The following is a 16,560-nucleotide window of genomic DNA, read 5'->3' on the forward strand; positions in this document are numbered from 1 at the left end:
GAATAACACATTCTAGAAACTGTTACAACTATCTATTACAACTTAAATCTGCAATATCTTTCCTTAAGTACCGTAAAATGACAAAAGCCTACCTGAAATACAATATTATTTAGTAGAAGAGTTTCTTAACGAATAACTAAGAAATTGCTATACCTTTATGTACAAGTAACTGAAGTATTTAGTATGTAATGATAAAGTACACAAAAGTAAAGGAGCAGCAATATAAATTAAGCTCTTAAAAAATGCTGTAGGGAAAACAATGTGGGATGGACAGAGAAGTTAAGATATTATAAGAATAACTATGTACATAAGGAATAACAACATCATAATCAAAATTAGAATATAGCAGCTTTAATGGCTTGCATTTATATTAAGGAACGATAAAAATAAGTTATTCAACAAAGTGATATAAGTCAAAAGACAGACCAAGAGAAATCTAGAATAATAGAATAAAAGAATTGGGAGCAAAAATAAATTAAAGTTTAAAAGAAACGAAACATTTGGCAAAATTTCGTAAAGTAGGGAGAAAGTGAATTAGGCGCTACAGTAGATAAATCTAATGTTTAATAGATATAATCATATACGAAGAAGTATGAAAAATTAATTTTATTAAATTGTACTAACTTCCACATAATCTCAGTTTTATTCCTTTTATAGTGAATCGTGCAAAACGAGGATTAATCAGGGTTTCCAATTAGGTTATACGCTCAAAACAATAATAACTGGTATATATTAAAAGTTTGGACAATCACGAAGCTTTAGGCAATCAGGAAATAAAAGATATTAACTTTAATAAATTTGATTTTATTGGCTCAATCCATATAATTAGGTATGGCTTTAATTAATTAACGCTGCTATCTCATTTACCAAATGCTAAGCAAACGGTGGCACGCGGACATGTTCCTTATCTATATTTTTATCAATAGAAAGCTTTGAGATTTTGTTGGGTATGAACGTTTATCACTGAACTGATGTGAAATGTGTAGTGTTTTTCTACAAAGGATTATTTTTTCTGCTAGAAGATCGAATCAAAACACTAGTAAGTTTAAAAGATATTTGATGTCTTTAAATGGCTATTTTTTGTTTATCTATTTTTTCTATTACTCTATATTTTCTAATAATTTTGAAGGAAATGCTTAAATTAACAATATATATGTAGTAGTTAGGGACAAAAACACGCAGTTTCGTTATCTTCTGTGGTATTCAAAAATTATAACAGTTTAAAACTTTTCCAATGTTATTACGGGAGAGCTTACATATTGTTTTCCAGTTCAGTACTAAGTGAAAAAAAATTTTGTAAAAAATCTTTATTTGTGTACTCTTGCACCTACAAATAGGGCAGTAGTACGCAGGTGCGTACCCCCTTTTTTGCCCCAAAACTAAAATGTATAAATCCCCAAATAAAAGAGATGGTAGACGTTTAAAAGAAACTTATCCTTATTGAAAAAAACCAAACGTAAAATACAAAACGTTATTCTAAAAGAGAACTGAATTTGGCGAGGTCGTCAGAGAATCCTACTGAATTTGAAAATCTGAAAGAGCTGGTTTTTATTGGCTTTGGTAGCTTTAAAACAATATCGTCCATTAGAAAAAAGACATCTTCCGTTATCTCACGAAAACGAAATGTTGGCAGTCGCTTAAAAAATACGCCTTCATAACAATCATCATTTACTTGGCAGTTATTGGCGACAAATAATCTGTATAATTTTTTTCCAAAAACCTTTACTACGACAAAGTCATCAGGTAAAGTATTTAGTATATAAGATCAATGTCTAGCTCTTTATCGTTATCGAAAAAATGAATGTCACAAGAATCAATACTTTCTTGATAGGAGAGTGCTACTGATTCATCAGATGATGATTTGTCGAAAACTTTCCTTTTGGCAGCACGAACTTTAGCCCTTTAAAATTTTATATTTTGATTCTTCAGTAATGCTTTCCTCTCCTTCTCTTTTTCGGCTTCCTTCTTTTCTTCTTGTTCTTCTAAAAGTCGCTCCTTATTAGGTGTCGATGTTAGTAGGGTTGACTTCAAACTCTTCCTGGTTCGTTTCCTTTTTATCTTAATTTTTGGGAAAGGAATAATGTCTGAATCTGAATATACTGACTGTTCGGATTTTGATGACGGCTGGGGCTCTTTACTTTCTTTTTCAATATTTGAAGGACCAGGTACAGAAATTATGACTTTCGTCAAAAAAACATGATATTCATCGTCTGAATCTTCACCTAAATCTTGCTCTGTTACTTCAGCTGTCATAAAATCTACGTCCGAAAAAATATTTTTATCTAGTGGGTAGATTCCTGTGGACCGAAAGCCCTCTCTTTCTATATCTACAGAAGCAGTTTTTGCAAATGTTATGGAAAAAAGATCAGCCGGTAAATGGAGGGAACCTATTCTGGATGGGAACTAGTCTAGCTGTCAGCGACGCTCTCATAATAAGCTTTTAATGGTTTAAAAAAATTCTCGATCGACTGGCTGGATCTAATGGCTGCTATGTGGTGGCAGACTTAATAAATGGATGAAATCATCTTTGGCAAATATTACTGTTTGAAGACTTGTGTGCGATACATGATTATCTAGAATTAGAAGAACGGGGTTCTCCCTTGGACTTGTAGGTTATTTATAATGCTCCAGGTTCTAAATAAACATGGAAGTCTGCATTAACCACTATCAGTAACAACCATGTCGCAGGCAGTGGGCTCGTCTTTGATTAGAAGTAGATTCATCCGTTTTCAAACAAGTAAGAAACATGGAGGGACATGATGGCCAGTTGCACTCATACAGCAAACAACCGTAATTGTTTGTCCTTGCTCGGCAGCTAGAGCTTTTGCTACATCTTCCTTTTTAACTGGGGCAGCATATTTGGGCAGATGGTTTTGGACTGTCTAAATTCCCGTTTCATCGACGTTATAGATACGGTTGGGAGGTGTATTATATTTTTTTTATATTGCTCTCCAAAATTACAAAATATTGAACTAGTTGCACTATATTGAAGCCCACGGTTCTAGCAATACTTCTTTTTCGTGGAACTCGTAAAAATAGTCGGTTTCTTTTCATGAAAGATCTAGTGAAGTTCCGATCAGACAACTTATTTACATGTGAAAATGAATACTCAATACGATTTCTTATGCAATAAAAGTAAATTAAAAAACGCAATGACTTCAGCGTCATTCCATAAAATCGTTTGTCGAGTTCTTTGAAATGCTGAACTATTTGGTTTTCTTGGATCTTGGTTAGAACTGCTTCAAATCTGCCTAAAGTCTGGACACCATTTCCTTTTTTTAACCTATGCCGTAGTGTCGCTTAATGAAATTCCAAAGCTTTTGTGGTCTAACGTATATAAACGCCATTATTAATAAGTTCACGAGCTTCGCACAAAATAGCTTCTGTAAAAGGCTTGCGCTCTGATTTTCTTTTGCAGTTTCTAGAAAACAGAAAACAAGATTAAGAAGAATTGAATATTTAATGCCGAAATTAGTAGAAACAAAATTAATTTATGATAATGGAGAAAAAATACGCATTCGTAGTTTTGCCCCATAACCCTCGCGTATGTTTGCTCCATTCGGAACACTGTCAATACCATCTGTTGAGATTTTAAGGACCTAACCTCACCGAAAACTCTTAACATAATAACCCACAATCAAGCCAAGAAAACACCCGAATAAACTAAGTCAACGAAAAATGCCAATTTAATTTTATCACAAATTAATTTTTTTATTCAGCTTTTAATCAGCTTTAAACTTAGAATAACACATATGGCACTGTTGCCAAACGTCTGTAACTAAAATCGAATCAAACTGGACATGTGTGTGTGTTGTTTTATATATATATATATATATATATATATATATATATATATATATATATATATATATATAGTCATCATAATACCCATAGGAAAAACAGTGGTTTATATTATTAAAATTGTTTATGAACTTTTAGGCTGCGAATTATCAGGCGATGAAGGTTTACAGTTGTTGCATTTTCGTATATATTTCGATAATATTCGCATAATTGTGGTCTTTTCTGACTAAACCACATTCTTTTGACTAAAGTTTTAAGACACTACATATGGTCATTTGTTCCGTGGCCTGATCAAAATCCTGCTTGTTTTCCTGACTGGTAGAAATTGAGTTTTTATCCCAGAAAGTCTCCCTGTGTTCGAGTAAAGAGCTTATATAGGTGGTTGAGAAAGCTAATGGCCCATAGATTTTATGATCTAATTTATCTCTTTTTTTATGATGGAGAATTATAATCGATTTTTTACATTTATGTGTGATGTTTTCATTATGCAGATACAGATTAAAAAGTGTTTGAATTCGTGACACCAGAAGCAGATCTCCTAGTTTTATTACACCACCATCTCCCGAATTTCTTTTATTTTTCATATTTTTGACAACATGATTAAATTCCTCCCGTGATATATCTGTTATATCATCTCATCCTACATTATACAACTTTCGTATTGGCTGTTCGACGAGCTCTGGAATAACTTTGATACTTTGACTATGATATTCCATAGAAACTTCAATATGTAATATGCCTGGTCTATCTGAGATTGTATTTCCATTTTTCTCTATAAGTTGAAAGATTTCATTGTTGCTATTTCCATATAATTTTTATAATTTTCTTGCTCTTGTTTTTCCTAATATCTCGTCTGATAGCTTTAGGGATTTATTAACACATGGTATTTATTTCTTTTGTCAACATTTTCTTGACTTTTCAGTACCTACTCTAAGATCAGTCATCTACGAAGTCATTCGTACATTCTACGAAGTCATCAATAATTTTCGATATGCGGACGATACAGTACTCCTAGGTTCTAGTCAAGAAGATCTACAAACACTACTTGATAGTGTCGTTGAAAGTTGTAGGGAGGCAGGTCTGGATCTGAACATACGGAAAACCAAAATACTCGTAATAAGTAAACAGCAGCGTATAAAACCGTCTATATATGTAAATAATACCAAACTTGAGCAAGTTGATAAAAATCGTTTACTTTGGACAGCAATTAAATTGTAACGCAGAAAGTCACGGCGAAATTAGATCTAGGATAGAGTAAGCTAGAGCGGCTTTTAGAAGGATGTCCAAGGTGTTACGTAGCAGAGACCTAAAATTGTTATTGATGATCCGCCTTCTTCGCTGCTACGTGTTCTCGGTCTTACTTTATAGTGTTGAGTCCTGGACTATGAATAAAATCAATCTAAATCGCGTTGAGGCTTTCGAAATGTGGTGTTTTAGAAGAATTTTAAAAGTTTCCTGGGTGGAGAAGATTCGAAACTCCACGATACTAGAACGTCTCAGCAAGACTACTGAGATCATAAAAAGCATCAAGCAGAGAAAGCTGGAGTATTTCGGACATGTAATGAGAGGTCCCAAATATAGGTTGCTACAAAATATCATGCAAGGAAAAATAGCAGGCAAACGCAGTCCAGGACGAAGAAGAACCTCAGGGTTGAAGAACTTGCGAGATTGATATGGTGTTGATACAAACATGCTATTTAGAATGGCAGTAAATAAAATTAAGATAGCTATGATGGTAGCCAACGTTTTGAAAAGACATGGTACATGAAGAAGAAAACTCTACGATCATCCATTTTATATTTAATTTCTTTACTATTTTCTTTTTTCTTTTATATATATGGGGCCTAACTTTTCTCGGGTTTGTGTTACTGTATCTACTTTGTCTTTGTTTAGGTTGTTTATATTCTTTGTTTTCCTGAGTAAAGTACTGCTGATATATTTTTCACTTGACAAACTCAAGTTGATTCGTTGGGCGTATCTATGGTTTAAAATTATTTACTTTTTATCATCGTAAGTCTTTCTTGCTTAATATTAATTTTAAAAATCGATTGAAGACTGTAACATTTTTAACCCGTAAGTAGCGAGGTAAGGTGTAGGAACTTCCTGCAAATATTTAAATTGTCGTTTTTTTGCAAACTACGCAGTTAACACTAAGAGGCTTCATGTATCTCTGGGAAAGTCTTTTTAGTACCGTCTACGAGTACATACGTCTTGTATAATACGATAGTTTTCGCTGCAGGCCGTGATCTTTGAGAAGTGGGAGCTAATAAAATAAAAATAAAAATGAACATAGAAACGTTTATTGCCTAATAAAATATGATATCATGTAAAAAATTTCAGCTTAAAGATATTGTAGTCTTCTTTGGCGACTCGCTAATGCACCGCTGCCTGTGTGGAAATGTATCCTTCTTGGGCCCTGATTTTTCTGTTAATAACTCCTGGACATCTTCTTCTGTAGGTACTTTATAATAAGGCAACTAAAGGAAAATGATGAGGTTATTTCCACCATACCCGTAGCGCACCAAACCCTCGTGGCGACCTGTCGATTTTTGTTACAGGATTTAGTTGGTTGCTAATTCGTTTGTTTCCTCTTGTGGGGGTGAAAATTATACACTTAAAACTTTTTATTATCGGTTTATTGTACTTCCACAAGTTTTATGTACAAGTATACACTCTACAACTTAAACACTTACAACACTAAACTAACTTATATGCTCTTGTGTGGCACGGGAAAGAGAGAGAGAGAGAGAGAGAGAGAGAGAGAGAGAGAGAGAGAGACGAGGAGAGAGAACAACTTCTGTTGCGACTTGTCAACTTGAAATACTTAATGCGACTGACTTTATATGCTACTAGAGAGGGCAAAGGAACGAGAGATGTTCATGCTGAAGAGGTGTCAAATACGCTGACTATCGTCTGATCTTTTTTACTAATAGATAATATTTGATATTCACACTACAGAGGCGGCGTTAGGTTAAATTGGAGTAGTGAAAAATTAGTTGGTTTTCCAACAGCATTGTACCTACTTCCCTGTTTGGTTGTCTACAGCAACCACCTGGCTAGACCCTAATCAGATGGTCGATAAGTTTGTGTTTTTCTCTATACATTCTTTGTATTATGTTTCTGTCGAGGATATCTCTGGTCTTAAGGAGTTTTCTTGTAGCTTGTTGGAAGAAGTGCCTCGTGCTGTTCTCAGCCAACTCCCTCAGTATTGTGTACTGGAGCCTTTTTTGGATGGTTGCATTTTTAATTCTGTCCTGTCATGTTGATCCATCTATGAGTCGGTAGCATGACGTTTCTATGACCTGTAGTTTCCTTCAGTTGATTTGGGATGTCGAACTCCATACTGGCACTGCGTATATCATCACAGCCCTAACTTAGGTCTGGTATAACTGGATCTTCTTGGCCTTCGTTAGGGGTCTGGTTCTAAAAATAAAAAGTTGTATTACTTTATTTGGTAAGTTAGCTTTTACCTTGATTGAATGTGTATTCTTAATAAAGTTGAGTTTTCTGTCTAAATGTACTCCTAGATATTTAACTAAATTTTTAAACGGGATAATGGTTCCTCATATTGTGGGATTTATTCTTGTACAAAGATGATAAATTGTGTTTTGTCGGTTTTGATTTTTATTTTCCACTTGTCCGTAAATTCCGATATTTTTTCTAAGTGGTTTTCTAACGTTTGTATTATTCTTCTGTCTTCTTTTCCTGTAGCATAAATTGCGTTTTTGTCTGCATATAAAGCTGTGTTGGTTCTAGCGTCGGTAGGTAAGTTTAAAACAGTGTAGCATCTCCTCTCCATCAGACTTCTTTCATCCTGAACATCTTTTGATCAGTTGAAACTTAAAAAGTTCTATTAGTTGAATATGAGTCACAAATATTAACTAAATAGTGAGGTAATCTAGCTCTGTCCATTTTGTAGAACAGGCCTTTTTTCAGAACCGCGTTGTAGGCTTTTCTATATCGAGTATGGTCATTCCTGTTTTCTGTTGCCTGTTGAAGCGTATTTGGGCATCACTGACGACTCTTGTTAGTTGTAGTTCACAGTTCCTTCCTGATCTGAATCCTAATTAATCTTTTTAGATCACTCTTTTTCTTTTTGCCTGCTTTATCAGCCTCTTGTAGATGATTGTTTCTAGAATTTTTCCAAGACTTCCAGTAGGGATATTGGTCTGCAGCTTTCAGGTCTTCTTCTATCCTTCCTTGGTTTTAGTAGAGGTATGATTTTTGCACGTTTCCAGTTATTCGGAAAATGCGCTTTCTCTAGGCGAAATCTGTAGATTTAAAAAAAGTTGCACTATTTTTTCTTCCGATATTCCTTAAGTGTAATATTATGGATGTCCTGTACTCCTGGAGCTCTGTTTCCTTTTGGTACGTATTATTTTAGCAACCTCCATTGGATTAAGATGATTTTCCTCTACTAAAAATTCATTTCTTTCTGTTATTCTTTCGTATTTGTTATTCGACCATTTCTACGGTGATTTCATCTGACATATTTTTATTTTGCCTATGTGTATGTGCAATTTTTCTTAATATGGCTTAATATTCCATCCTCGTCTTTTATTTGCGTCATTTCTTGATGTAAGTACTCTTTTCTTGGCTCATAGCATTTTCTATACATTTCCGTGGTTTTCTTTGGCTTTTCTAATGTCATTATGAGATTTTTTCTTGATGAGACTTCTCAGTTTTGTTCTTATTTCTTCTGTCACAGTTTGTCTCCGTAGATTTTGAATTCTATTCTTCTTGTTCTTTGGTAGGTTCTTCTGGTCCTGTTTCTTTTTTTCTTTAATCTTTTTTAGCTCGTTCGGGATGAAGCTGTCTTCTGTAATTAGACTAATTTGCATCTTTCTAATTCCATATTTTAACCGGTTCTATTGTTGGTACACAGTTGGATTTACACAGGTTCATAGACAGCAAGACGGCAGTATAATGGTATGGGGTGGCATCACTCTTGGTGGAAGAACCAATCCCGTTTATCTGGAACGGTTTCTAAATACAACAGACTACCGCGATATTATTCTCGAACCTATTGTTGTATCCTTGACATAACAAACTAGTCCAAAATTTCAATTAATGCGCTTCTGCATACTGCCAGGGTCGTACGAACATTTCTTGAAGGTGTGGTATTATCCCTAAAATATTACAATTCATAAAAAGATTAAGTTTAAAAGGAACTTGTAACACATTTCGCATTTGTTTATATAAAATATGTTTAATAATTCGAATTGAGGACATTCATAAAAATAAAAAAAAAAGAGGTTAGTCTTTGTATGTGGGTATATTTTATTTTATAAAAACCCTTAAAAGGGCAACATTAAAAGCACGAACGTTTTCGGAACAACTGTTCCATCATCAGGTTAAAATACCTAAAATAAGTATAAACCATTTAATTACAGCAAACGTGGTTTAAAATTTTGACTAAGGTTAAAAAAACAAAATGGTTATACTTACAGGTTACCATGCCTGAGCCACCAAAATATTTGGGTGAAAACCCTTTAAAATGTAATGTGTTACCAAAGATTGTACATGATGTTGATAATATTATATGATGTTTAATATTTTAATTAGATTTTACTTCAGGTAACATACACCCATGCTTAAGTGAGTTCCAGTGTCCGGAGAGTAAACCTCTTCAAACGGACTTCAGCTGGCAACTGATTGATAAGATACCCATGAACGGTGTCAAAAACAAAATGTCAATGACCCATGAAACAATGTTAGTTAAACATTATATTACTACAGCCAAAAGATTAAAAAACTTTGATGATGTTAAAGTGATAACAGCAATCCAGGTGTTGGGATTTAAAAAATTTTTCTATAATTATTTAATATTGGATATAAAAGATGTAAATTACTGGTGTTGTTGAAGGTCATGTTTAAGAGAATGACGTATGCATTAGGCAGCTTATGTTACTCTTTATCGTATGGAGTGTGGTCTAAAAGGTGTAATTTGTGACGAATTAGCTGAAATATATGGAAATGTCCTTTTTTGTTGCTTACATCTAAGACAAGGAAAAATAAATAGTATATATTTGTAGCTAATGTAAGACTTCGTATTTAGATGAAATTGTTTAATACTGCTTGTATCGCAAAAAAATTAATATAAGTGAGTCCAATAGATTGAGAAAAGGGATTGAAAATCTTCCGGCTGAAGGAATTAAAGTTATAATATATGTGATTAAATTTAAAAAATTTGAAAAGGCTGAGATCCTCAGAGACTTGGCAGGAATAAAAGTAAATGAAATGACTAAAGAATAAAGGAGAGTGGGTTAAAGGAAAATGAATGAGTTAATCAACAAAATTAGAGATGATAGAGGTCCTTCATGCTTAAAGCATCTAGCACCCTGAACAAAATATATTTTGGTTATATTAAATTCGATACATAAAAGCCTGAAATTTTATTTGTGAGTATGGTGTACTAAGTTGTTGACTAAGAGAGGGGGGAGCAATGGTTGATTAAGGGTTTAGGCAAAGTGGGTGAAAGTGAATTCTGATGAATTGCTGGATTGTGTTTAAATGGTTACTGAGTTTAGAACTAATGAGTGGATGGTAGATATATGAAAAGACAGAGAAATAGCAAAAGGAAAAAGAATGGACAGGAATATGATGTAAACGTGAAGATTGTAAAATAATGAAATAGTGAGGTATAATAGATATGATGTTAACAATAGGGGGCTGAAAAAATTCTTTTGGAGTTAGTGTTGTGACAGTAGTGTAGAGAGAATGGTTGTTTTAAAAGCAACAATTGTTGAGAAGGATTAAGGTGTTGACGTTTATAGAGGAAGGTCAGATAAAGAAGATGGGGTAAATTTGAGAAGTGTGGGTTATGAGAAGAGTTGTCGGTGTAAGGGTTGAAAGTCACGGTTGAAAGATACATGGCGATTAACGCAGTTGGGGCTTCTTTGCTTTTCCTTGACTATTTCCAAGTCTTCATATAGATCTAATTTTAGAAAATTTTTTTGGGGTATATTATGTAACAAAGAGACGTCTTCTGGTATGTTGAGGGTATGTTTATGTTGTGCAAGATGTTGTGAGAAGGTGGAAGTGTCACAACATCTTGCACAACATAAACATACCCTCAACATACCAGAAGACGTCTCTTTGTTACATAATATACCCCAAAAAAATTTTCTAAAATTAGATCTATATGAAGACTTGGAAATAGTCAAGGAAAAGCAAAGAAGCCCCAACTGCGTTAATCGCCATGTATCTTTCAACCGTGACTTTCAACCCTTACACCGACAACTCTTCTCATAACCCACACTTCTCAAATTTACCCCATCTTCTTTATCTGACCTTCCTCTATAAACGTCAACACCTTAATCCTTCTCAACAATTGTTGCTTTTAAAACAACCATTCTTTCTACACTACTGTCACAACACTCCCTCCAAAAGAATTTTTTCAGCCCCCTATTGTTAACATCATATCTATTATACCTCACTATTTCATTATTTTACAATCTTCACGTTTACATCATATTCCTGTCCATTCTTTTTCCTTTTGCTAGTTCTCTGTCTTTTCATATATCTACCATCCACTCATTAGTTCTAAACTCAGTAACCATTTAAACACAATCCAGCAATTCATCAGAATTCACTTTCTCCCACTTTGCCTAAACCCTTAATCAACCATTGCTCCCCCCTCTCTTAGTCAACAACTTAGTACACCATACTCACAAATAAAATTTCAGGCTTTTATGTATCGAATTTAATATAACCAAAATATATTTTGTTCAGGGTGCTAGATGCTTTAAGCATGAAGGACCTCTATCATCTCTAATTTTGTTGATTAACTCATTCATTTTCCTTTAACCCACTCTCCTTTATTCTTTAGTCATTTCATTTACTTTTATTCCTGCCAAGTCTCTGAGGATCTCAGCCTTTTCAAATTTTTTAAATTTAATCACATATATTATAACTTTAATTCCTTCAGCCGGAAGATTTTCAATCCCTTTTCTCAATCTATTGGACTCACTTATATTAATTTTTTTACGATACAAGCAGTATTAAACAATTTCATCTAAATACGAAGTCTTACATTAGCTACAAATATATACTATTTATTTTTCCTTGTCCTAGATGTAAGCAACAAAAAAGGACATTTCCATATATTTCAGCTAATTCGTCACAAATTACACCTTTTAGACCACACTCCATACGATAAAGAGTAACATAAGCTGCCTAATGCATACGTCATTCTCTTAAACATGACCTTCAACAACACCAGTAATTTACATCTTTTATATCCAATATTAAATAATTATAGAAAAATTTTTTAAATCCCAACACCTGGATTGCTGTTATCACTTTAACATCATCAAAGTTTTTTAATCTTTTGGCTGTAGTAATATAATGTTTAACTAACATTGTTTCATGGTTCATTGACATTTTGTTTTTGACACCGTTTTGCCACCAAATATTTTGGTGGCTCAGGCATGGTAACCTGTAAGTATAACCATTTTGTTTTTTTAACCTTAGTCAAAATTTTAAACCACGTTTGCTGTAATTAAATGGTTTATACTTATTTTAGGTATTTTAACCTGACGATGGAACAGTTGTTCCGAAAACGTTCGTGCTTTTAATGTTGCCCTTTTAAGGGTTTTTATAAAATAAAATATACCCACATACAAAGACTAACCTCTTTTTGTTATACGTGGTATACAGCCAGCTACAGGAATTATTTTCCTTGTGGATTTTATTCATAAAAATAGCCTTGATTAGAATGTGTAAGTTAGCAGAATTGTAAATCGCGAACGCAAAGTTGTCGTAGGTTGTTTAAAACAAACTTGACCCACTAATGAATGACTGCTGACTGTAGCAAGGACTATTATAAAAGAGACAACGACTTTTATCTTAGAGATCAGAACTAAATGATGTAAAAGATGTAAAAGAAAAAAGGTAATGAAATTGAGGATTTACCATGGCCTGCACAATAACCAGATTTAAACCCAATTAAGCATGATTGGGACATATTGCGCAAACGCATTTTACAAAAAAATATTGCGTTCAATACAAGACAGCGACTTTTTGAGGATCTTTCAATGGAGTGGAATACAATACCGCAGCAAAACATTGACCATCTTTTCTTTTGTTACCATTATTTCACTTATAAAGTTCTCTTTTAATTTTCTTAAGAGCTATTGCGATAATTCCATAAAAATATTTATTTTATGTATATTTATTCGGGACACTTAATTATAACTTTTTATTAAAAATATTTTAAATAAATTATTTGAAATCCTTCTGTTACCTCGCATTTTCTTTTTGCCCCCTAGATTATTTTGATATATGTATTTGCAAATCAGAACTGCCTATGTGTCTTAAAAGAAAAGTCTTTAATCAGTGTGTGTTGCCAGTACTTACATATGGTGCAGAGACATTAACACTAATTAAAAAAGTAAGAAATAAAATGTGTGTTACCCAAAGAGCCATGGAACGATCGATGTTAGGCATTTCTCGTAGGGATCGGATCACGAACAAGGAAATAAGACGGAGAACAGGAGTGACAGATGCCATAGAAAGAATTATGACCCTTAAGTGGAACTGGGCGGGGCACATAGCTAGAATGTCGGATAACAGATGGACACAGCGAATAATACAGTGGAGACCGAGACAAGAAGCACATCGAAGTAGAGGTCGTCCACCAACAAGATGGTCTGATGACATAAAACGGATCGACAAAAATTGGATGCAAACAGCACAAAACAGAAATACATGGAAAAGACTGAGGAAGACCTATATCCAGCAGTGGATAGATCCGGGTTAAGTGATGATGATGATTTGCAAACGTTTGTTGGCATTTAGTATTATACTTTTATAAAACATAATATCTAATATATTAAGTAATTAATAATCGAGCATATTTTAATTATATACTTACGTGTTTTTAGTTTGTACGCATAAAGCCACGGACAAAATCCTACCTCGTCATAGCTGTTACTCTATGTATTTAATATGTTTATTGTTTACATTACGATAACGGTAGTATCAATTTTTGGACTATTTATTAACAAACCTTTACGATCAGCTTTAATAATCAAAATTTTATCGCATCAATAAAAGTAACATATTATTCTGAATCTTCCACAAGTTATTTATGTTTTATTTGTTACGTTCTATAATATAACAGCTTCTTTATTTTACATTTTCTTAATTTTCTTTCTGTTTTTAAATACTTTAATTCTGTCTTGTCTACTTACTTTCGATGCACCTGATATCTCAAAGTATTAATATACATACATCAATTAATTTTCTTATCAATATCCCTACTTCTCGGAACTTCAAATGTTTAAATATCTCGTTCCGAGGAGAACAGGCCCTTTTCGTCATCAACCATCCATCCATAACTAGCAACAAGATCTTCTCGATCTAAATGTTTTTCGTTATACTGTAACTTGGGTCTCGTATACTGGGACAAATATACTGGGATTACCTTTGCCATTCTATCAGGTTCCATCACCAGGTCCGTTTCACTTAATATAACACAAAACCAATGGTGCAGTGCACTCCACCATGTGATAAGCTACTAAGAGATTTAATATACTTACTGTCAGCAATTTTCCATCCAGTAGCTATTCAGGGAAGACAGCAGGATAATTGTTTTGTTCAGACAATTTTTCTAGTTACTTTCTTATTACTTTATCTCTATTCAATCAGCTTCTTTAAATATAGTTGTTCATTAGTTTCTATCATATATCATACTTATATCAATCCCCTTAAAATACATGACTTCAATCCACATGTCTCCACTTACTATGCATAAACGTATCCCACCAAGTTTTCTTTGACCTTTCTGTTCTACTATTCTCAGAAACTTGCAACTCGGCAGTTCTTCGTCTAAGGCAATTATCATTTCGAAATTGAACATGCCCAAACTTTGACTACCGTCATGAAGGAAGGAGAATCTACTATTCAGCTAAAACTTAGCTGAATCAAGGCCATGTTATGTCAAAGGTGTGGTAATATTTTGAAGTTAGAAACCATCGACAAGCTTTTGTTGAAAAATTGTTAACGTGTTTGAAAACACCAGCAGGCAAAGGACGAAGATTCATTTTAACACACATAGGCAGTTATTCAAATCAGTTTGGATGACGGCCTGTTACTCTTTGAATTAAAGCAAACCAATCATCATCATGAAGAAATGGATGCCCAAAAATTTGAAAGTTGGGTATCAAAGATATTATTAAACCTTGAAGAGGACCATGTCCTACAAGAAGAAAAAGAAATTTCTTGTGCAGAAATTTTATTACTGGTCAGTTACGTTAGAAAATATTATTAATTTTAAATTATTTCTGTGGAAAAGAAAATAGAAATACAACCCTGAATCGGGCTTGTGCTCATCATGGCATCGGCGCGCTTCTATCGTCCATAAGAAATACGTAGCCCTATCTACGTTTCGTTCTTAACATGAAACGCTTTATAGACGAAATAAGACACATTTTGCAAATCTATGAACCACATTCTGTCGTCGTTATGGACAATGCGTTTTACCATAGTGAATAATTGGAGCCATCACCAACAACTGCTTTGCGGAAAGATGACATCATGAACTGATTCTCTTGCCAGAAATATGTTGTCGACGAAATGTCTCGTGAAAAGAACATACATTGTTCTGCGCCTTCCTTCTATCATTGTGAGCTGAACTTTTTTGATCTGATATGGTCTCAAATGAAAAGTAGTGAGATAAAACTTATCTTTTAAAATAAATGATGTAAAATGCAATTAGGTATAGTTGTTGCTATAGAAAATGTAATGCCCAGCTCATGAATAATTCTGTTGTACATACTAGAAAAGAATAAGGCAGAATATATTATCTCGACACCAGAGTGGATTTTTCGGTTGAACCATTAATTATTATCAATGTGAATAATAGTGATTGTGATACTTCTTCAGAATCAGACAAGTTTTCTTCAGACGATAGTTAATATTTTGACCTTTTATAGATGTTGACCTACTTTATAAATATTGCCTCTTATAGTAATAGTAAGTTAATTTTGTTTACGTACATTGTCAAATTAAAATAATTACGTCTTCTGTAACTCCTACATACGGTATTAATCTTAAAAAGCTAAAAAAATTTCCCGTAATCTCAGTGGAGCAAATCTATTGTTATACCAATACTCAAGCCAAATCAGCCAACTATCTTTCCACAATCTTACAGGCCCATTTCTCTCACATGCACTATGTGTAAGCTAATGGAAAAAATGATCAACAAACGTCTTTTATGGTATTTTGAAAAACACAAGATTATTCCAAAGGAACAATCTGGCTACCAAAGACAGCGCTCCACAAGAGATAATCTGGTAATACCCCAAACCCATATCTTCAACGCAATAAATTGCAAGCAAGATTAGATAGCAACAACTATCTTTGATATAGAAGGCGCATTTGATACCATCTCTAGAAATGCAATCGTTGACAAACTTTTTAAATGTAACCTTACTAGCAACATATACGCATTTATCAAAAACTTCCTAACATCTAGATCGTTCAGGGTTTCTGTCAATAACTTTCTTTCTTCTCGACACATCCAACATGAGTTCCTCAAGGTTCAGTTTTAAGCACATCCTTATTCATTCTTTCGATTAGCAAGTTAAGTAAAAATATAGCTCCACCATTCAAATGCGTATTATATGCCGATGATCTAATAATGTACTGTCATGGTAAATCCAACGCAACTACTAGTAAAATTCTATAATTAGGAGTAAATGACCTACAAAACAAAGTAGCTTCTCTAGGACTTAACCTCTCCCACTCTAAATC

At 33.6% G+C, this 16,560-nt stretch overlaps 1 protein-coding gene across 3 annotated transcripts in view; it reads left to right on the forward strand.

Annotated features, from left to right (window-relative positions):
- The window catches only part of LOC140447610 (probable 3',5'-cyclic phosphodiesterase pde-5), a 296,700-nt gene that overhangs the window by 189,802 nt on the left and 90,338 nt on the right, over window positions 1-16,560 (forward strand). Inside the window, exon 1 of one of the 3 annotated variants that reach the window (XM_072540360.1) lies at window positions 900-1,039. The exons of the other annotated variants lie outside the window; for them this stretch is intronic. Within the exon in view, the coding sequence (XP_072396461.1) occupies window positions 979-1,039 (61 nt within the window). The 5' untranslated portion in view covers window positions 900-978. Of the gene's footprint in view, window positions 1-899; window positions 1,040-16,560 lie in introns of those variants that run through there. 3 annotated transcript variants of the gene reach the window in all.

The sequence above is a fragment of the Diabrotica undecimpunctata genome, chromosome 8 (genome assembly GCF_040954645.1).
Source record: "Diabrotica undecimpunctata isolate CICGRU chromosome 8, icDiaUnde3, whole genome shotgun sequence".
Lineage (NCBI taxonomy): Eukaryota > Metazoa > Arthropoda > Insecta > Coleoptera > Chrysomelidae > Diabrotica > Diabrotica undecimpunctata.